At 50.6% G+C, this 22,227-nt stretch overlaps 2 protein-coding genes and 1 non-coding gene across 3 annotated transcripts in view; 2 read left to right on the top strand and 1 right to left on the bottom strand.

Moving 5' to 3' along the window:
• COPE (COPI coat complex subunit epsilon) overlaps nucleotides 1-5,937 on the bottom strand; it is a 33,607-nt gene extending 27,670 nt beyond the window's left edge. Inside the window, exons 1-2 of the mRNA XM_060232808.1 lie at nucleotides 5,686-5,937; nucleotides 553-615 (exon numbers count right to left, since the gene is read on the bottom strand). Coding sequence (XP_060088791.1) covers nucleotides 553-615; nucleotides 5,686-5,796 — 174 coding nt within the window. The 5' untranslated portion in view covers nucleotides 5,797-5,937. The remainder of the gene's footprint in view (nucleotides 1-552; nucleotides 616-5,685) is intronic.
• TRNAA-GGC (transfer RNA alanine (anticodon GGC)) lies at nucleotides 1,558-1,638 on the top strand. Its single transcript has one exon. It is a non-coding gene; the product is annotated as a tRNA-Ala (tRNA).
• Nucleotides 5,938-6,434: 497 nt separating the features above from the next.
• The window catches only part of DDX49 (DEAD-box helicase 49), a 34,185-nt gene continuing 18,392 nt past the window's right edge, over nucleotides 6,435-22,227 (top strand). The window contains exons 1-5 of the mRNA XM_060232806.1: nucleotides 6,435-6,656; nucleotides 10,215-10,338; nucleotides 13,168-13,253; nucleotides 14,510-14,631; nucleotides 19,218-19,405. Coding sequence (XP_060088789.1) covers nucleotides 6,542-6,656; nucleotides 10,215-10,338; nucleotides 13,168-13,253; nucleotides 14,510-14,631; nucleotides 19,218-19,405 — 635 coding nt within the window. The 5' untranslated portion in view covers nucleotides 6,435-6,541. The remainder of the gene's footprint in view (nucleotides 6,657-10,214; nucleotides 10,339-13,167; nucleotides 13,254-14,509; nucleotides 14,632-19,217; nucleotides 19,406-22,227) is intronic.

Here is a 22,227-nt window from a genome sequence, read left to right as displayed (position 1 = left end):
CTGAGACCTTGTCTGGCCAGGCCATGTGTGTCATAAAACGTAATGCAAGGAAGTGAAGATACAAACTTTATAAAGCACACAGAGGTGCTTTGTTTTTTTAAAAGGTTCTTTCTTTAGATTTCTCCCGTGGGATCCAGGGAACTGGGCAAAGGAGGCTCTGGCTCTTTCCCTCCCTCCTCAGCCTCAGACGGAGAGGAGCCTCAGCCAACAGAAGGAAGAGACGCTTGGCTCAGTAGTTCTGCTGTGCGATTGAGAGAGCCTGGCAAGGCAAGCTCTCCCTCCCTCCCCCCTTAGGGAGGAGCCTCAGTCAATGGAGAAAACAGAGGCTTTGCTCTGTAGCTCCGGTGTGATTGAGCAAGCCTGGCAAAGCAAACTGCGACACAGAAGGAATCAAGAGAGAGGAAGTAGACTTGCTCACAGGCCAGATAGGAGCCCTCCGGAGGCCTGATCCAGCCCCCGGGTTGCATGTTTGACTCCCCTGCTCTAAAGCTTCAACAGGGCCATGCTATCCCAGAAATAGCTCTGGCCACTCTTCTAGTGCCCAAGACTCACCTGGGCAATGTAGGCCCGATACAGGAAGATGTCCCTTTCCACTTCTTTTTCTGGGCTTGACGGCTAAAGAGACAAGAAAGGGAAGTCACTTCCACCACTGCCTCGGGACGTCGCAATTAACAGTGGTTCTTTTAAACCAAAGTTCGCATCAGCCATAAGTAACAACTGGTGTCAAGCATGGTGAAATTCCATTGATAATTGATTGTTATAGGGTTCTGCCTAAACCTGGTCTGTGAAGCATCACGGAGGATCCAGCTTTGCTAGCTTTGTTATTCTTTCCCTTCCCCCGCCTTGCTTTATTGCCTACAAGTAGAAGTAGTGAGAACTGAAACTAACACGAGAAGAAGTAATCAGCACCTTCCCATACATTCCTGGTAGGGAGTGTGGTACATCTGGGGAAAGCAAGGACAGAGTCCTGATAACACTATAAGAATGTAGACATTTATGATAGTTTATGTGTGAGAGCTACCCCACAACCCATCCCTTGGAATCCTTTTGAAGTAAGCCTTAAAAGTATTGTATCAATGTATTGGCAGCATTACTCTCATGAACCTGTTACACCAAAGTATCGGTCTATCAATAAACGTAGTCTTTGTATCAACTTCGACTCATCATTGAACCCGCATGCTTGACAACCGGCACATCTGCTTCTTGTCTCTTTCACACCAGAGAAGACAGCCTCTCTATCCTGCTTTCTCTGTGGCCAGAGAGCAGTAAGGGAAATACTCCGTTGACAAATCCCAGTTTGGGGAAGTCAAATGTTCACAACCAATGGTCAGGGATTAGAGGAAGTGGCAGCGGGAGGGGCACAGGAAACCAACCAGTGGCTCCAAGAGAGGGCTGGGAGCAGAGGTCTCACTCTCATAACCACACGCTTTAAAAAATAAGAAATGCCATAATGGGGAGGGACGGTGGCTCAGTGGTAGAGCATCTGCTTGGGAAGCAGAAGGTCTCAGGTTCAATCCCCGGCATCTCCAACTAAAGAGAGTCCAGGCAATAGGTGATGGAGATGGAGGGATGATGGCTCAGTGGTAGAGCATCTGCTTGGCAAGCAGAAGGTCCCAGGTTCAATCCCTGGCATCTCCAACTCAAAAGGGTCCAGGCAGTAAGTGATGGAGATGGAGGGACGGTGGCTCAGTGGTAGAGCATCTGCTTGGCAAGCAGGTCCCAGGTTCAGTCCCCGGCATCTCCCAACTAAAAAAGGTCTGGGCAAATAGGCATGAAAAACCTCAGCTTGAGACCCTGGAGAGCCACTGACAGTCTGAGTGGACAATACTGACTTTGATGGACCAAGAGTCTGATTCAGTATAAGGCAGCTTCAGATGTTCATAACAGCTCTAACTGGGGAGGGACGGTGGCTCAGTGGTAGAGCATCTGTTTGGGAAGCAGAAGGTCCCAGGTTCAATCCCCGGCATCCACAACTAAAAAGGGTTCAGGCAAATAGGTGTGAAAAACCTCAGCTTGAGACCCTGGAGAGCCCCTGCCAGTCTGAGTAGACAAGACTGATTTTGATGGACCCAGAGTCTGATTCAGTAGAAGGCAGCTTCAGATGTTCAATTAGAAAAGGCACAATTTGCAAGCTAGTCTCCATTTGGATTGATTTAGTCTGCCTTTTTTGCTGAGACTCCAAGTGGGTCACGCAACCAAAGTCAACCCAACCAATAAGATGATACATCTGGTAAGCAAAACAATAGAAAAAGGAATTACAGCAATTCAAAAAGGAGCTGTTGTCTGACAAAACCATAAGTACTAAACTTGACATGTTGTAGCATTACACCATGGAAACGCCATGCATTTTCCTGGATCGACCTGTTATAGGAAAGAAAAGGTCCCCTGTGCAAGCAGCAGTCATTTCCGACTCTGGGGTGACGTTGCTTTCACAACGTTTTCACGGCAGACTTTTTACGGGGTGGTTTGCCATTGCCTTCCCCAGTCATCTACACTTCCAGCCCCCCCAGCAAGCTGGGTACTCATTTGACCGACCTCGGAAGGATGGAAGGCTGAGTCAACCTTGAGTTGGCTACCTGAAAACCCAGCTTCCACTGGGGATCAAACTCAGGTCGTGAGCAGAGCTTAGGTCTGCAGTACTGCAGCTTTAACACTCTGTGCCATGGGGCTTTCTTGATCTTCTATAACACAGAGCTATTTCCTTTATGAAAATGCCCCCCCCCAACAATTCCGTTTTCATGTAGTTTGCTGAAAGCAAGGAGTACGGAAGCCTGTCTGATGTCTTCAAGGCAAGCTGTTCCACAAGCTGGGGGGGGGGGGGTTCCTGACAGAGAAGGCACATTTAATTTAATTTCAATTTACATAGTTTTAATTAAATTTTTTAATTTATACCGCGTCTTATTCCACAAGCGAGCTCAGGGCGGCTTACATTAAAACAACGTTAAAACGAATCACTTCAAAAACATCACCACCACAGAAATGTCGATCAGATTCGAGAGCAGCAATCAGTACAACAAACCACACAACTTCGTGTAGGCCGGAAGCTTTCAACACAGCTTGAGCACCTTGATGGTCGGGTGCTGGGTGAGCGATGGCTTCAGAGGACGCCCGCTGGATCAAGTAAAAGCCTGGTGGAAGAGCTCTGTCAACTTGGATAGGTCCCGGATCTCCAATGGGAGCTCATTCCACCAGGTAGGGGCCTGGACCAAAACGGCCCTGGCAGTTGCTGATCTTGCCCATGTGCCGGGGGGGGGGGGGTAGCTGCAGAAGGTCCTGCTCAGATGAGTGAAGCTGTCATGGCAGAGCACATGGGAAGAGGCAGGCCCACAGATGTGAAGGACCCAGGCTGTGAATGGCTCTGTATCTCATAGCCCATACTTTGCACAGAACTCGGTAATTCCTACCATTAAAATAACTCTATCCTTAAGAAAAGGTCACCCCCTTTTCTTTTTTTTAAGTCGCACCGACTGCCTCTCCTTAGAAATTTCTCCTCTCTGCAAGAACGGCAACTGGCAGAGCCTGAAAACACACAGGGCCAAGATTTGAACAAAAACTGAGTCCAGTGGCACCTGTAAGTGCAACCAAGTTTTGTTCAAGGTATGAGCTTCCGTGTGCAGGCACGCTTCAGAGCATTCAACGGCCCTGGGAAAGCTGCGCTTCCCCCTTCCCCTGCTATCACATGGAAACATAACGCAGTCCTACTCAAAACACATGCTACTGTCATTCAGTTTTCACATCTGTTTGTAGACATTTATTAACCCGTATGCTAATCTGCTGCTCTTCACCGGTTTTACCAATTGCCCTAATCCAGGTGTGGCCAAACTGTGGCTCAGGAGCCACACGTGGCTCTTTCACACATATTGTGTGGCTCTCAAAGCCCCCACCATCCTGTTGGAGAAGGCATTTGCCTCTTAAGTCACTTGCCAAGCCATGCCAGCTGGCAGCTTGGAGAAGGCATTTAGAGTTAAAGTTGCTTTCTTTCCACCTATCTCTCCCTCCCCACCTTCCTTTCTCCCTCAAACATCTACTTCCTTCCTCAAAAAGCAGCTCTCAAACATCTGACGTTCAATCTTGTGGCTCTCAAATATTTGACAGTTATTCTATGCGGCTCTTGCAGTAAGCAAGTTTGGCCACCCCTGCCCTAATCCAATCTTAGCTGTATCTGCTGCTATTCCCAGGTATTCCCAATTGCCTCGATCCAATTTCAGCTTTAACCGGCCCTTCCTGGCAACACCCTCCTCCCCCACTTATCTATACGTGATGGTTGGTGACTCTGTTTCGCTGTATCTGAAGAAGCGCACATGCACAAGAAAGCTGATACCCAAAATTAAACTTTGTTGGTCTTAAAGGTACCGCTGGACTCAAACGTTGTTCCGCTGCTTCAGGCCGACATGGTTAGCCCACCTGAATCAATCCTACGTTGCCAGAGCATCACCAGAAGTGTTCCGAAAAGGCCCATTTCCAGGATTAACACCACTGGTATTCTGACACGTTTACTGACTTTCCAACACAACAGATAGTATCTAAACCAAACTAGCTGATCTTTCCATTTGTTAATTGTACTGTTTTGCCATAGATTCTAACTTGGTACTATTTTGCATTCTTAATCACGGCCCACCATCAATATGTAGCTCTGCTCACTGTACCCCATTTCACTGTCTGAAGAAGTGTGCATGCACACGAAAGCTTACATTCTGAATTGAATTTCATTGGTCTTAAAGGTGCTACTGGTCTTCTACTTTGTTCTATTGCTTCAGACCAACACGGCTGCCCGCCTCGATCTAGCAATAGAATAATTAACAGACATTCTGCTCTTGGCTTTTAACTTTGTGCCACTTTGCCTTCTAAACCCCACCAGCTCTGTGTAGCTCTGCTCACTGTTCCCCATCCCATTGTCCGATGAAGTGTGCTTAGAACACACGAAAGCTTACATTCTGAAGAAAAGTTTGTTGGTCTTCAAGGTGCTACTGGACTCCTGCTTTGTACCACTGCGATTAATTTTCTCTCCTCCAGGAGGAATCACAGAATCCTAGAGTAGGAAGGGACCTCCAGGGTCATCTAGTCCAACCCCCCACACAATGCAGGAAACTCACAAACACCTCCCCTCTAAATTCACAGGATCCTCATTGCTGTCAGATGGCTATTTAGCCTCTGTCTAGAAACCTCCCAGGAAGAAGAGCCCAGCACCTCCCAAGGAGGAAGCCTGTTCCACTGAGGAATCGCTCTAACGGTCAGGAAGTTCTTCCTAATGTTGAGCCGGAAACTTTTTTGATTTAATTTCAACCCCTTGGTTCTGGTCCTACCTTCTGGGGTCACAGAAAACAATTCCACCCCATCCTCTATAGGACAGCCCTTCAAGTCCTTGAAGATGGTGATCCTATCACCTCTCAGCCGCCTCCTCTCCAGGCTAAACATGCCCAGCTCCTTCAGCCTTTCCTCACAGGACTTGGTCCCCAGACCCCTCATCATCTTCGTCGCCCTCCTCTGGACCCCTTCCAGCTTGTCTGGATCCTTCTTAAAATGTGGTGCCCAAACTGCAGCCAAGGTCCCAGAGGGGCGGCCTGCCTGGCAGGGCTCCAAAGGCGCTGCTGTTGTCTGCGGGGAACCCATCAGCCCAGAGGAGGGCGGGGCAGGCAGAGGGGGCCCTGCCAGTCAGACACCCAACCGGTCAAGCAGGCCGCTCACCTTCACGCGCTGCGCCTCGTTGATGGCTGCCTGGAAGGCGCCGATGTAAAAACTGTTCCTGACGTCGAAAAGCTCGTCGGTCTCCCCCTGACCGGTCGCCGCAGCCGCCATCTCGGCTCCTCGGACACGTCGGCTCCTCCCGCGCAAGGCACGTCGGGAACACACCGGCCTAGCTGCCCAATCGGAAAAGCCCCTGGACGCAACGCCTGCTGGGAGGTGTTGTTTTATTGGCGCACTTCGGCAGGCTTGTCCGGTCGGAACGCCTCTGGGCGCAACGCCTGCTGGGAGATGTGATTTTTTTATTGACGCCCCTCAGCAAATCTGAACAATAAGAATACAACTAAACGCAAACGCCTTCTGGGAGATGTAGGTTTAGTGACGCGCTGCCACAGGTCTGACCAATCAGAACACTTCTGGGCGCAACGCCTGCTGGGAGATGTGCTATTAATTGACGCCCCTCCACAAATCTGACCAATAAGAACACACCTAAGCGCAACGCCTTCTGGGAGATGTAGGTTTAGTGACGCGCTGCAACAGACCTGACCAATCAGAACACGTCTGGGCGCAATGCCTGCCGGGAGATGTAGTGGGTTTTTTTTTGACGCGCCTCAACAAATCCGACCAATCAGAACACGTCTGGACCCAACGCCTGCTGGGAGATGTGGTTTTCTGGACGCTCTACAGCCGGCCTCCGCTCGGCCAAGCGGCGCTGTTGCGCGCTGCCCGTCGTTGCCGGCTGGCCGTGACGCACAACCCGCGCGACGCCGCCGCGGTGCAGGCTGGGAAGAGTGTCTTTGGCTTCTTCTGCGTGAGGGCAGGTAGGCAGCGCGTGCTGTGAGCCTCTCTCCCCCTCGGGATGGCAGCTTTCCGCGAATTCGGCCTGGCGCCCTGGCTGGTGGCCCAAGCGGAGCAGCTGGGCCTCAAGAGGCCTACTCCGGTGCAAGAAGCCTGCATCCCTCCCGCTCTCCAAGGTGAGGACCAAACCCCCGCTTGGAAACCCTGGCAGCATCTCAGGCCACGCCCATAAGCTAAGCCACGCCCCTGAGCCTCTGCGCCCCAGTTTTGATTGCCAACTCCAGACCGGAAAATCTCTAGGTCAGGGATGTCAAACATGGAGTCTGGGGAGCGAATCAGGCCCCTGGAGGGCGCCTATCAGGCCCCTGAGCAACTGGCTGCTTCCTTCTCCCTCTCTCTTGTTTCCTTCTGCATCACAGCTTGCTTTGCAAGGTTTGCTTACTTGCACAGGAGTTACAGAGCAAAACCTCTATTTTCTCCATTGGCCGAGGCTCCTCCCTTGGGGAGAGAGAGCTTGCTTTGCCAGGCTTGCTCACTTGCACAGGAGCTACAGAGCAAACCCCTCTGTTTTCTCCGTTGGCTGAGGCTCCTCCCTTGGGCAGGAAGCGGGGAGGGAGAGCTTGCTTTGCCAGGTTCTCTCAATCATACACAGAACTACTGAACCAATCCTCTCTTCCTTCTACTGGCTGAGGCTCCTCCTCCTCTGGTCCCCTGGGGAAGGAAGGAAGGAAAGAGCCACAGTTTCCTTTGCCCAGTTCCCTGCATCCCATGGGAGAAATACAAAGAAAACATCTGTAAGATCGAGTACTAACATTTTAAACATGCTTTAAGTTTTGTGTTGTTTTTTTAAAAATTGTGTTTTTGTGCTTTATATCTTTGCTACCTATTCTTAAATAAGGTACACACATGGCCTCGCCTGACATGGCCTGGTCCAACCCAACATGGCCCAGCCCAACAGGGTCACATTTACGTTCGATCTGGCCTTCATAACAAATGAGTTTGACATCTTTGCCCTAGAGATTTGGGGTTGGAACCAGGTCTGCGGAGAGGGAGGGAGCTCAGTGAGGTGTAATGCCCTAGAGTCCACCCTCCAAAGCATCCGTTTTCTCCGTGGGAGTCGATCTTGGTCATCTGGAAATCAGCTGTACTTTTGGATCTCTGGGCTGCCCCTGGAGGTTGACAACTCTGCCTTGAGGTCCTCTGCCTTTTGATTGAGCCTCAAGCTCCTTCTCCCTTAAAGCTCCATCTCCTTCTGCCTGGTTGTGTGGTCAGAGAGTGTCTTTGAGCATAGGGCTGCCAGGTCTGGGTTGGAAAATACCTGGGACTTTTAGGGTGGATTCAGGAAAGGGTGGGGTTTGGAGAGGGGAGGGGCCTCAGCATGGCACAGTGCCATAGAGTCCGCTCTTCAAAGCAGCCATTTTCTCCAGGGGTACAATAACACAGGCGACAGTGTATTAACAATGGCAAAATTCAAAAGTGCACCGGTTGAATTATTACTCTCGCACATTAGATGCTTACTAATAAGCATCTAGTGCAATATAAAACAATACATGCAGCAAAACATTAGAACGCACACCCTCTCGTCGCTCCCCCAGTCCGTTTTCCTTGTCAAGGTCTTAGAGGCGTTGCCTTCTGCTGCTTTTTGCAGTCTGGACCTTGGGTGGAGTTGGGGGAGTCGTTTACAGAACAAAGACCGTATTTCCTGGATTATTTACGGTTTCATAGGAGTAACCCTTCGTCAGCCTTCTCTCAATCCTGCTTTTACTGGAGCCACAGTGCACTGAATTCGTTCACGGATCAACGCATGCCTTCACAAATCTCTGCTACCGGCTCTCCTACACTGGTGCCTGTGTTATTGTATCATTTTCTCCAAGGGCAGCTGATCTGTCAGTAGGAGATTAGTTGTCAAAGCGAGAGCTCTCCAGGCCCCACCTGGAGGCTGCATTACAAGAAGAGTGATCACACAAACTTGAAACAACAACTAACCTGCAAGGGTTACTGTGTACAAAAATTACTATGCTGTAACAATAAACATTAATTGTATGTAATAGAACAGGTGTAACATTAAAAGCACAGTACACAGTGCTTATTTACACACTTGATGTGTGAGAGTAATAATTCAACCGGTGCAGTTTTGAATTTTGCCATTTTCTCCAGGGGAGCTGGAGATCAATTGTAAAAGCAGGAGACCTCCAGGCCTCTCCTGGAGACTGGCAACTATCTGAGCATTGTGTGGTTCAGGGTGTTGCCCTGAGTGCCTTCCCTCTGCAGTTAGAGCTGCTCAGGATTCCAGGCTAACAAAGTCCAGTCTGTTTTGACTGCAAGGGGGTTGCTTCTTCAGAAAATCCACCCCTTCTGATCGAGGGTTCGATTCCAGGGGCAAAAGGCACTTGCAAATAATGCTGTTCCGCACTTCAGCCTTCAATTAAAGTCCAACAAGAATTTGTTACAAAGTTGGCATCGGATCAAAACAGAAATGCAACTTTCGTTGCAGCGGACAGTGAGTGAGTAAACAGTCAAGTCCTTAAAACTCCGTACTGGCTTGGTGATTAGGGAGGAACGCTCATTAAGCGTCAGAGTCTTTCTTAAGTCAGGCTGCAGGACAATTTCCTCAGAACAAACAGAAGCAACAAAAGGAGTGTGCACAACTCAATAAATCCAAACAGTCAAATGTCTGAGGAGTGAAGATTGCTATTTCTTCTTACTCCACTGCCGACAGCCTTCACCAACAAGAAGAGAAAGTTTCTTCCAGCTTCCTTCTTTTGCTGCGCTGCTGTTTCTTAAGACCAAGAGTTTGTTACTCGCAGCCATTTAAAACAGGGGTGTCAAAGATGCCACCCAGGGACCGAATCAGGCCCCCGGGGGGGCTCCCATCATGCCCCTGAACAACTGGCTGCCATCTGCTTCCTTCTCCCTCTCTCTTGCTTCCTTCTGCATCGTTGCTTGCTTTGCAAGGCTTGCTCAAGAGCTCCAGAGCAAAACCTCTACTTTCTCCATTGGCTGAGGCTCCTCGCTTGGGGAGGAAGGGGGGGAGGGAGAGCTTGCTTTGCCAGAATCTCTCAATCACACAGCAGAGCTGCAGAGCCAAGCCTCTCTTCCTTCTATTGGCTGAGGCTCCCCCCCCTTCCTGGTCCCCTGGGGAAGGAAGGAAGGAAAGAGCCAGAGCTTCCTTTGCCCTGTTCCCTGGATCCCATGGGAGAGATACAATGAAAGTACCTTTAAGACCAACAAGTGCTAATGTGTTAAGCATGTTTTAAGGTTTTAAAATCTTTAATTGTTTAAAACAGTAAGTTAATAAAACATAAAACATTATAACCAGCGGTCTGTTAGAGTGCACACTACCACCATCCAAATTCCCAGTGTCGGTTCGTTGTAAGCCAGCCGGAAGAGGACTGTCTTGCAGGCCCTGCGGAACTGCCCAAGGTCCCGCAGGGCCCTCACCTCTTCCGGCAGCTGGTTCCACCAGCAACGCGCCGTTACCGAAAAGGCCCGATCCCTAGTAGATTTCAAACGTGCCTCCTTTGGCCCGGGGAATACAAGCAGGTTTTGAGAACCCGATCTCAGTACTCTCTGGGAAATGACTTCGACACCCCTGATTTAAAGGGTACCTACCAGATTTCCAGCTTGCTCTAAAGACCTGGGCTAACAACATTTCCATACAAGCATGTGCCGGGTGAAGCTCCTTTTCTCTTCTCCCGTTCTCCCATCCCTAAATCCTTTTCTTGATCCTTCAGGTCGCGACTGCATGGGATGTGCCAAGACAGGGAGTGGGAAGACAGCTGCGTTCGTGCTGCCGATCTTGCAGAAACTCTCGGAAGATCCTTATGGTATTTTTTGTTTGGTCCTGACGCCGACTAGGTGAGAATGTGTTGGACTCTTCCTAGATCAGCCTTAGAGTTAGCCCTGGGGACAAGAGTCCTCTAATCTATCCCCTGGATCTATGCATCTTTTATAGTTCACCTCACTGAGGCGTAAACTGGATTACAAAATATGAAAAACAGCTTGGTGAGATAGCAAATAATGTACAATAAAGAGGGTAGATTTGGGGAAGTGGCTCTCTGAAGCAATAGAACAAAGTTTGAGTCCAGTGACTCCCTTGAGTCCCTTAAGGGAAAGGACAGTGGCTCAGTGGTAGGGCATCTGCTTGGGAAGCAAGAGGTCCCAGGTTCAATCCCCGGCATCTCCAACTCAAAAGGGTCCAGGCAGTAGGTGATGGAGATGGAACTGTGGCTCAGTGGTAGAGCATCTGCTTGGGAAGCAGAAGGTCCCAGGTTCAATCCCCGGCATCTCCAACTAAAAAAGGTCCAGGCAGTAGGTGATGGAGATGGAGGGGTGCTGGCTCAGTGGTAGAGCATCTGCTTGGGAAGCAGGAGGTCCCAGGTTCAATCCCCGGCATCTCCAACTCAAAAGGGTCCAGGCAGTAGGTGATGGAGATGGAGGAACTGTGGCTCAGTGGTAGAGCATTTGCTTGGGAAGCAGAAGGTCCCAGGTTCAATCCCCGGCATCTCCAACTCAAAAGGGTCCAGGCAGTATGTGATGGAGATGGAGGGACAGTGGCTCAGTGGTAGAGCATTTGCTTGGAAAACAGAAGGCCTCAGGTTCAATCCCCGGCATCTCCAACTAAAAAGGGTCCAGGCAAGTAGGTGTGAAAAACCTCAGCTTGAGACCCTGGAGAGCCGCTGCCAGTCTGAGTAGACAATATTGACTTTGATGGACCGAGGGTCTGATTCAGTAGAAGGCAGCTTCATATGTTCATATGTAAGGACCAATGAAATTTAAGTCTTGGTAGGAGGTTTTGTGGGCATGGTGCTACCCAAAACCCACCACTTTTGCCCCTTCCATAAATCTGCTAGTCCTCAAGGGGCTGCACGGTTCTTCCTTGACTTTACTGTTGGCTGCTTTGGTTCTGCTTTTTTTAAGCCATAAGCTGGCGTCGAAGGTGTTCTGAGAACAGTGTAAGTAGGATATAGGGTTGCCAATCCCCAGGCGGGTGGCAGAGATACAAAGCAAGGCTTCTGTGTATAAGGTCAGTTTTTTACAGTTCCAGGTGGGTTAGTAAGCTCTGGATCTTTGTGAGAAGTGCCTTGTCATGATTGGAGCTTAGAGAAAGTCTGGAAGGCGAAAACAGGTTCTGAATTTCCAGATGCCTCGTTTAGCTCTCGTGCAGTAAAAATAGACGTTTTCTGCACATCTAAGTATCTACATTGATCCGTCAACATTCGCCCATTCCCCTTGGCATTCTTAAGACAGTCCTTCATTCTGTTTGCTTCACAGGAGACTGAACCTGCACCTTCTTGTCAAGCATGGCTAATTCTGATCAATAACTGATGGGTTTAGGGCCTGACTAGAAGCAGACCTGGGAAAGATCCCAGAGAACCAAATGTTGTTAGTTTATTATTCTTTCCTGGCTTTCCTCTCGCTTTATGACTGCTTAATTAGAGGGAACAAAGCAATCAGCGCCTTCCCATGAATTTTCCTCCGGGATGATGAGCCATTTGGGCATTGCAAGGCCGAATGCCTGATAACACCCTGGGAATGTATGTAGTTTTGATATTCTATGTGTGAACGCTCCCCTGCTTCCCCTCCCGTAAGAATCCCTTTGAAGCGTGTCTTAAAAGTTGTGTATCAATGTATCGGGTTCCTTCTTCTCAAGCAACGGCTTGAGCCAAAGTATCAGCCTATCAATAAACGTAGTCTTTGTATCAACTTCGACTCGTCATTGAACCCGCATGCTTGACAGTTCTGTGAAATTGACGTAAGAAAAAGGAAATTGTCTCCGTGGACTTTTAAAAATATATATATACATCATTAGGCATTTGGCTCTCCTCCTCCTGATGTTTCGCTGGCTATAAATATATTTTGATAAGGCCAGTTATATTTTTGGGTTAGAGTAACTTTATTTGTGTTCGTTTTCAGAAGCACAATTGACACCAGTTTATACATGGAAACGTTCCTTTGCATCTCTGCCACCCCTATCTGCGTTTCACTTTGGTTGCTTAATCCCCAGGTGGGGCCGGGGATCTCCTGGTTTGGAGGGTCATCAGAAAGCCTGGGGGGGGGGGAGAGGGAAATGTCTGTTGGGTGCTCCATTATTCCCTATGGAGACCAATTCCCATAGGGTATAATGGAGAATTGATCCACAGGTATCTGGGGCTCTGGGGGGGGGGGGCTGTTTTTTTAGGTGGAGGCACCAGATTTTCAGCATAGCATCCGATGCCTCTCCCCAAAACCTGCTCCACGTTTCAAAAAGATTGGACCGCAGGGTCCAATTCTAAGAGCCCCAAAAGAAGCTGTCCCTATCCTTCATTATTTCCAAAGGAGGGAAGGCATTTAAAAGGTGTGCGGACCCTCTAAATGTGATGGCCAGAACTCCCTTTGCAGATCAATTATGCTTGTCAGAATCTTCCTCCTGGCTCCACCCCCAAAGTCTCCTGGCTCCACCCCAGATAGTTCTTGAATCAGACTTGGCAAACCAGGTGGGATAGACCTGTAATCGAAAGGTATCTACGGCACATAAGGGCAAAAATCTTGCAAAAACGGGAATCGGGAAGCTGAGATTTTGTGCCTGAGACCTTATTTTCTGACTCTTGTAGAATTGGTGTGTACACAAAGCCAAGTTGTATGGTGTACATATGGGGAAAGGAAGAAACAGTTGCTAACGTCTTCCCCCCCCCCCCTTCCCAACAGAGAACTGGCTTACCAGATAGCCGAACAGTTCCGTGTTCTCGGGAAGCCGTTGGGCTTAAAAGATTGCATCATTGTTGGTGGAATGGGTAGGTGAACTACTACTGGCAACCGATGGGCACCCCCCCATACCCATCTGGGAATCTTGCTTGAGCGTGGATCCTCTCAAGAGGAAGGAGGCACACAGCCATCTGGGTGGGATTGGTGGAAGAGCAGACTATGGAAATGCATGGGGGAGCCAGTTTGGTATAGTGGTTAAGTGCGCGGACTCTTATCTGGGAGAACCGGGTTTGATTCCCCACTCCTCCACTTGCAGCTGCTGGGATGGCCTTGGGTCAGCCAGAGCTCTTGCAGGAGTTGTCCTTGAAAGGGCAGCTGCTGTGAGAGTCCTCTCAGCCCCACCCACCTCACACGGTGTCTGTTGTGGGGGAGGAAGGAAAAGGAGATTGTAGGCCGCTCTGAGCCTCTGTCCCTAAGCCCCACCCAGCTCACACGGTGTCTGTTGTGGGGGAGGAAGGAAAAGGAGATTGTAGGCCACTCTGAGCCTCTGTCTCTAAGCCCCACCCAGCTCACAGGGTGTCTGTTGTGGGGGAGGAAGGAAAAGGAGATTGTAGGCCACTCTGAGCCTCTGTCTCTAAGCCCCACCCAGCTCACAGGGTGTCTGTTGTGGGGGAGGAAGGAAAAGGAGATTGTAGGCCACTCTGAGCCTCTGTCTCTAAGCCCCACCCAGCTCACAGGGTGTCTGTTGTGGGGGAGGAAGGAAAAGGAGATTGTAGGCCGCTCTGAGCCTCTGTCTCTAAGCCCCACCCACCTCACACGGTGTCTGTTGTGGGGGAGGAAGGAAAAGGAGATTGTAGGCCGCTCTGAGCCTCTGTCCCTAAGCCCCACCCAGCTCACACGGTGTCTGTTGTGGGGGAGGAAGGAAAAGGAGATTGTAGGCCACTCTGAGCCTCTGTCTCTAAGCCCCACCCAGCTCACAGGGTGTCTGTTGTGGGGGAGGAAGGAAAAGGAGATTGTAGGCCACTCTGAGCCTCTGTCCCTAAGCCCCACCCAGCTCACACGGTGTCTGTTGTGGGGGAGGAAGGAAAAGGAGATTGTAGGCCACTCTGAGCCTCTGTCTCTAAGCCCCACCCAGCTCACAGGGTGTCTGTTGTGGGGTGGGGGGAGACAAAGGAGATTATGAGCCACCCTGAGATTCGGAGTGGAGGGTGGGATATAAATCCAATATCATCATCATCATGAGCTCTTCCTTCTTCAGCAAAGAATCAGCCATTTCAGAATTATCGTAAGGGTCACCAAATGTGACCAGTGTGATTTCTTTCCTCTTTCCCCCTTGGCACTGCAGACATGGTGGCCCAGGCCTTGGAGCTTTCTCGGAAGCCTCACATTGTCATCGCCACCCCCGGCCGGCTGGCCGATCACCTCCGGAGTTCCACTACCTTCAGCCTTCAAAAGATCACGTTTTTGGTAAGGTCCTTGTGGGAAGAGCTGCCTTAACTGTGGGGGTGGAGGGGCGTGCATGGTGCACAAAGGAGAAATATCAGTCTGCAGCATTTCCTAGCGAAGGGATGTTGCGTGGTTAAAGTCTTGGAAAGACCCAGAAGAATAGCTACCACTAAGAGGGAGACTATAGCGAACTTAGATCGGGGGTGTTGAACTCATTTGTTACGAGGGCTGGATCCGACATGAATGAGACCTTGCTGGGCCGGGCCGTGTGTGTACCTATTTAAGATTAGGTAGCAGAGATAGAAACTTTACAAAGGACACAAACAAGCACAAAGCTTTTTAAAACAAACTTTAAACATGCTTAAAACATTAGCACTCATTGGTCTTAAAGGTGCTTTCTTTGTATTTCTCCCATGGGATCCAGGGAACTGGGCAAAGGAAGCGCTGGCTCTTTCCTTCCTTCCCCAGGGGACCAGGAGGGGGAGGAGCCTCAGCCAGTAGAAAGAAAAGAGGCTTGGCTCAGCAGCTCCACTGTGCAACTGAGAGAGCCTGGCAGAGCAAGCTCTGGCTCCCCCGCCCCTCCTCCTCGAGGGAGGAGCCTCAGCCAACGGAGAAAGTAGAGGTTTTGCTCTGTAGCTCCTGTGCGATTGAGGAAGCCTGGCAAAGCAGGCTGTGATGCAGAAGGAAGCGAGAGAGAGGGAGAAGGAGGCAGATGACAGCCAGTTGCTTGGGGGCCTGATGGGAGCCATCCGGGGGCCTGATTCTTGCAGGGTATTTGTTTATTTGTGCAGATATATATATATATACCTACTTTCCTTCCCAAGGCAGATCTGAAGTGGCTATCAACTTCCTTAAGAGCAGCCATGTTGGATCAGGCCAATGGCCCACCCAGTCCGACATTCTGTGTCACACAGTGGCCAAAAAGCCCCAGCTGCCACAGTGAGGCTAGAAGCCCTCCCATTGTGTGCCCCCCCCCCAAGCACCAAGAATGCAGAGCATCACTTGCCCCAGACAGAGAGTTCCTACAATTCGCCATGTCTAATAGCCACTGATGAACCTCTGCTCCAGATGTTGATCCACTTCCCTCTTGAAGCTGACTATGTTTGCAGCCGCCACCTCCTGTGGCAGTGAATTCCAAGTACTAATCACCCTTTGGGTGAAGGACTTCCTTTTATCCGTTGTAACCCGACTGCTCAGCAATTTCATCGAGTGTCCACGAGTTCTCGTACTGTGAGAAAGGGAGAAAAGTCCTTCTTTCTCTACTTTCTCCATCCCGTGCATAATCTTGTAGACCTCTCTCATGTCACCCTTCAGTCGACGCTTCTCCAAGCTCAAGAGCCCCAAGCGTTTTAACCTTTCTTCCTAGGGAAAGTGTTCCAACCCTTGAATCATTCCAGTGGCCCTTTTCGGCACTTTTCCCGATTCTATAATGTCTTTTTTGAGGTGCGGTGACCAGAATGGTACACAGTTTTTCCAAATGAGACCGCACCATCAGTTGATATAGGGGCATTATGATACTGTCTGATTTGTTTTCAGTTGTTGTTGTTGTGTTTTAACAATGTATTAATAACATATGGTTACAGTAATTAATTGTCTCTTTTCTATACTAACCCATATGATATTTCAACCCCCCTCCCTCCAATAGTTGACTTCCCCGAAGTTGTAAATTTAAATTCAATTATAAAGGCACCGCTAACCAATCAAAGTTCAATATTTTCTTCTCTCATTACTACTAAAAAATTGTCCAATGACCTTTTATATTCCATTCTTTCTCCATATATCTTTTAAATTTCTTCCACTCCTTTTTTGAATATATCTAAGTCATAGTCCTTTAAAGTTTTAGTTAATTTGTCCATCTTTTTGTTGTTGTTGTTGTTGTCTGTTTATTTATTCTGCCAGTTCCCCACAGGGCAGAGTACAGCACGAATAGTAAAATCACAATAAAATCAACACAACAATAAAAACAGCATTACAGTAAAACCAATTTCAATATACCGTCCAACGGAATAGTTCAGCAAGACCGGATGGCATAACAATATGATGCAGGAAAACAGCGCAGTCGGATAGTGCAGCAGGGGAGGCCAACCAATCGATCAATAGACGCCCGCCACCTCACCCAAAGACCTGGCGGAACAGCTCCGTTTTTCAGGCCCTACGAAAGGCCAGCAAGCCAGGTAGGCCCGGATCTCTGTAGGGAGCTGATTCCACCAGGTTGGGGCCAGGACCGAGAAGGACCTGGCCCTGGTAGACTCAAGACGGGCATCTCTTGGGCCGGGGACAGTCAGAAGATCTTGGGAGGAGAGTTCCTTCTCTCCTTCTCCATTTTACCCTCAACCGCAACAGCAGTGTCAGGCTGAGAGCATGGGATTGGGCCAGCTTCCACGGCCGAGTTCGTATTCAATCCCAGGTCTCCCTCTAATCGCTGCACTGAGCAGTCGGGTTAGAACGGATAAAAGGAAGTCCTTCGTCACCCAAAGGGTGATTAACATGTGGGATTCACTGCCGCAGGAGGTGGCAGCGGCTACAAGCATAGCCAGCTTTAAGAGGGGGTTAGATAAAAATATGGAGCAGAGGTTCATCAGTGGCTATTAGCCACAGTGTATGGTTGGAACTCTCTGTCTGGGACAAGTGATGCTCTGTATTCTTGGTGCTCTTGGTGGGGGTGCGGGGGCAGTGGAAGGGCTTTTAGCCTCACTGGTGGACCTCCTGATGGTACCTGGGGGGGGGGGGTTGGCCACTGTGTGACAGAGTGTTGGACTGGATGGGCCATTGGCCTGATCTAACATGGCTGCTCTTATGTTCTTAGAAGAAGAAGAACTGCAGATTTATACCCCACCCTTCTGCCTAAATCAGAGACTCAGAGTGGCTTACAATCTCCTTTCCCTTCCTCCCCCACAACAGACATCCTATGAGGTGAGTGGGGCTGAGAGAGCTCTCCCAGAAGCTGCCCTTTCAAGGACAGAGGCTCAGAGCGGCCTACAATCTCCTTTCCTTTCCTCCCCCACAACCTGTGAGGTGGGTGGGGCTGAGAGAGCTCTCCCAGAAGCTGCCCTTTCAAGGACAACCTCTGCCAGAGCTATGGCTGACACAAAGCCATTCCAGCAGCTGCAAGTGGAGGAGTGGGGAATCAAACACGGTTCTCCTGGAAAAGAGTCCTCACACTTAACCACTTCACCAAGCTGGCTCTCCCTTACTGCCCTCGTATTCATAAGAAGCTTGTTTGCCAAAGGAAAATGTGAGGGGATGTGGAAATGGTGTTTCCCTTCTAGCTTACCTTTGGAGACAGGAGAAGCTTGCTTTCTGGGGTGAAAGCACAGAAGGGCTCATTGCTACCCATGCAATGGGTGTTTACAGAGAAGGAAGCCCCCCCCCCCCTTTTGTAGATTCTGCTGGTGTTCTTTTCCTCCTTGGAAAGCCAGTTTGGTGTGGTGGTTAACTGTGCAGACTCTTATCTGGAGAACCGGGTTTGATTCCCCACTCCTCCACTTGCAGCTGCTGCAATGGCCTTGGGACAGCCATAGCGCTGGCAGAGGTTGTCCTTGAAAGGGCAGCTGCTGTGAGAGCCCTCTCCAGCCCCACCCACCTCACAGGGTGTCTGTTGTGGGGGAGGAACGGAAAGGAGATTGTAGGCCGTTCTGAGACTCTATCCTTGAAAGGGCAGCTTCTGGGAGAGCTCTCTCAGCCGCATCCGCCTCACAGGGTGTCTGTTGTGGGGGAGGAAGGGAAAGGAGATTGTAGGCCGTTCTGAGACTCTGTCCTTGAAAGGGCATCTTCTGGAGGAGCTCTCTCAGCCCCACTTGCCTCAAAGGGTGTCTGTTGTGGGGGAGGAAGGGAAAGGAGATTGTAGGCCGTTCTGAGACTCTGTCCTTGAAAGGGCATCTTCTGGAGGAGCTCTCTCAGCCTCACTTGCCTCACAGGGTGTCTGTTGTGGGGGAGGAAGGGAAAGGAGATTGTAGGCCATTCTGAGCTGCTGTCCTTGAAAGGGCAGCTTCTGAGAGAGCCTTCTCAGCCCCACCTGCCTCACAGGGTGTCTGTTGTGGGGGAGGAAGAGAAACGAGATTGTAGGCTGCTCTGAAACTCTGTCCTTGAAAGGGCAGTTTCCGGGAGAGCTCTCTCAGCCCCACCCACCTCACAGGTTGTCTATTGTAGGGGAGGAAGGGAAAGGAGATTGAAGGCCACTCTGAGACTCTGTCCTTGAAAGGGCAACTACTTGGAGAGCTCTCTCAGCCTCACCCACCTCACAGGGTGTCTGTTGTGGGCGAGGAAGGGGAAGGAAATTGTAGGCTGCTCTGAGACTCTGTCCTTGAAAGGGCAACTTTTGGGAGAGCTCTCTCAGCCTCACCCACCTCACAGGATGTCTGTTGTGGGGGAGGAAGGGAAAGGAGATTGTAGGCCGCTCTGAGACTGTCCTTGAAAGGGCAGCTTCTGGGAGAGCTCTCTCAGCCCCACCAACCTCACAGGGTGTCTGTTGTGGGGAAGGAAGGGAAAGGAGATTGTAGGCCACTCTGTGATTCAGCGTATAGGGAGGGATAGAAATCCAATATTCTTGTCTTCCTTCTCTTCCTTGTCTTCCTTTTCCTCTACCTTCCTCTTGTGCTTCGGCTCAGGTGCTGGACGAAGCCGACCGCTTGCTGGAGCAGGGCTGCACGGACTTCACGCAGGACCTGGAGGTGATCCTGGGTGCTGTGCCAGCCGCCAGGCAAACGCTCCTCTTCAGCGCCACCCTCACCGACACGTTGAACGAGCTCAAGCAAGTCGCCATGAACAAGCCCTTCTTCTGGGAGTCTCCGTCGGAGTGAGTGCGCCTCCTGTATCTGGGGGGTGGTCAGCTTTCGGTAGGATCGTGAGGCTGCCTTATGCCCTTGCCGGGATCTCGGGCGGAAAAGGCTGTTCGTGCCCATCTGTGACTGGAGGGTCTTTAACAGCGACTGAGCCGCACAAACGCGTGCTTGATCCTGTATCTGACCCTTTGGTCCCTGTCATAATCTGTACCGTGCTGAGACAGAGGCCTAGTGGGCCTAGGGAGCCTGTGAGACCTGTGTCTCAGTAGAAAGAGACAGCCTACAACCCCCAGAATGCTTGGCGCTGATTTCAGCCAATCAGCGTCCAAGTAGGCCGGGGGGGGGGGACACTTCCATCCTGAGGGCCGTATACGGCCTTCGATGTCACATGGAGCGGCCCTTGGAGATTGCTGGGCCGAACCGAGCCACGTGGCAGCCTCCCTGGGGCCTGGCTGGCCAGCGAGGATCGTGGGGCCCAGCTGTGCTGTGCAGCAGCCTCGCTGGGGCCTGGCTGGCCGGCCAGAATTGCTGCAGGGCCTGGAAAAGTTACTGACACAGTTCAGTTTGCACTTGATTATGCCAGAGGGTGTGGCTTAATATGCTAATATTAGGAGATGTGGTCTAATATGCTACTGAGTTCCTGCCGGGCTTTTTCTACAAAAAAGTCCTGGACATATGAACATCTGAAGCTGCCTTATATTGAATCAGACCCTCGGTCCATCAACGTCAGTATTGTCTTCTCAGACTGGCAGCGGCTCTCCGAGTCTCAAGCTGAGGTTTTTCACACCTATTTGCCTGGACCCTTTTTGGGAGATGCCGGGGATTGAACCTGGGGCCTTCTGCTTCCCAAGCAGATGCTCTACCACTGAGCCACTGTTCCTCCCCTAAACCTAGACATTTGCCTAGGGGAGCGGGCCGGGTGCCAGATTAGGCTCTCCCCACACAACTTCAAATAGAAAAACAATTATTTGCATTAGTTTTGCTGGCCTGAATCATTTTCTCTTGGCGGAGCGCTGTTTTTTAAGTTGATGATTTCTTTATGGCCCGCGAATGATGTTATAAATATCCGTATGGCCCTCGGCAGAAAAAAGGTTTCCCAACCCTGAAGTAGGCTCTGAGGGGAACTGTTTAAAAGCTCTCTCAGGAGACAGACGCTGTTCTTTCCTCCTGAGAGGCCAAGCAGGCTGCTGTGTAGGAGGAAGACCCTCACTCTGAGGGAGAGAGGGAGCAGGCCGAGGTCCGGGGCCTAACAGACTAGGAACACTTAAGTCTAGTCACGTTAATTTTCCTTCACCCACATTGAACATGAACATATGAAGCTGCCTTATACTGAATCAGACACTTGGTCCATCAAAGTCAGTATTGTCTTCTTAGACTGGCAGCGGCTCTCCAGGGTCTCAAGCTGAGGTTTTTCACACCTATTTGCCTGGACCCTTTTTTGGAGATGCCGGGGATTGAACCTGGGACCTTCTGCTTCCCAAGCAGATGCTCTACCACTGAGACACCGTCCCTCCATCTCCATCTCCTATTGCCTGGACCCTTTTTAGTTGGCGATGCCGGGGATTGAACCTGGGACCTTCTGCTTCCCAAGCAGATGCTCTGCCACTGAGCCACCATCCCTCCATCTCCATCACTTACTGCCTGGACCCTTTTGAGTTGGAGATGTCGGGGATTGAACCTGGGACCTTCTGCTTCCCAAGCAGATGCTCTACCACTGAGCCACCGTCCCTCCATCTCCATCACTTACTGCCTGGACCCTTTTGAGTTGGAGATGCCGGGGATTGAACCTGGGACCTTCTGCTTCCCAAGCAGATGCTCTACCACTGAGATACCGTCCCTCCATCTCCATCTGCCTGGACCCTTTTGAGTTGGAGATGCCGGGGATTGAACCTGGGACCTTCTGCTTCCCAAGCAGATGCTCTACCACTGAGCCACCATCCCTCCATCTCCATCACCTACTGCCTGGACCCTTTTGAGTTGGAGATGCCGGGGATTGAACCTGGGACCTTCTGCTTCCCAAGCAGATGGTCTACCACTGAGCCACCGTCCCTCCATCTCCATCACCTACTGCCTGGGCCCTTTTGAGTTGGAGATGCCGGGGATTGAACCTGGGACCTTCTGCTTCCCAAGCAGATGCTCTACCACTGAGCCACCGTCCCTCCATCTCCATCACCTACTGCCTGGACCCTTTTTAGTTGGAGATGTCGGGGATTGAACCTGGGACCTTCTGCTTCCCAAGCAGATGCTCTACCACGGAGCCACAGTTCCTCCATCTCCATCACCTACTGCCTGGGCCCTTTTGAGTTGGAGATGTCGGGGATTGAACCTGGGACCTTCTGCTTCCCAAGCAGATGCTCTACCACTGAGCCACCGTCCCTCCATCTCCATCACCTACTGCCTGGACCCTTTTGAGTTGGGGATGCCGGGGATTGAACCTGGGACCTTCTGCTTCCCAAGCAGTCGCTCAACCACTGAGCCACTGTCCCTCCCCATTATTATAGTTTTAAAGCACCTTACTTGTTCACTTGCCCTTCATTGATTCTCCTCTTTAAAATAAACCTTTTTTGATTGTTCTTTGTTCCTCTGCCTGCTTTCTTGGCCAAAGGAAGGGATCTGAAGGGCTTGGGAGGGGACTCTGGGCCTTCCCAAGGGACCCTAATTCCAGAGCGGTGGCAGCGGCAGGTGCCACCCCCCGTCTGGGTCATGACTGTCCCCTCAAGAGCAGCCCTGACCTGGATAGCCCAGGCCAGCCCAGTCTCATCAGGTCTCAGAAGTTAAGCAGGGCCGACTCTGGGAAGGACTTGGATGGGAGACCTCCTTGGAAGACCGGCAGTCG

The sequence above is a fragment of the Heteronotia binoei genome, chromosome 2 (genome assembly GCF_032191835.1).
Source record: "Heteronotia binoei isolate CCM8104 ecotype False Entrance Well chromosome 2, APGP_CSIRO_Hbin_v1, whole genome shotgun sequence".
Lineage (NCBI taxonomy): Eukaryota > Metazoa > Chordata > Lepidosauria > Squamata > Gekkonidae > Heteronotia > Heteronotia binoei.
This window is presented reverse-complemented; position numbering and strand designations above follow the sequence as displayed.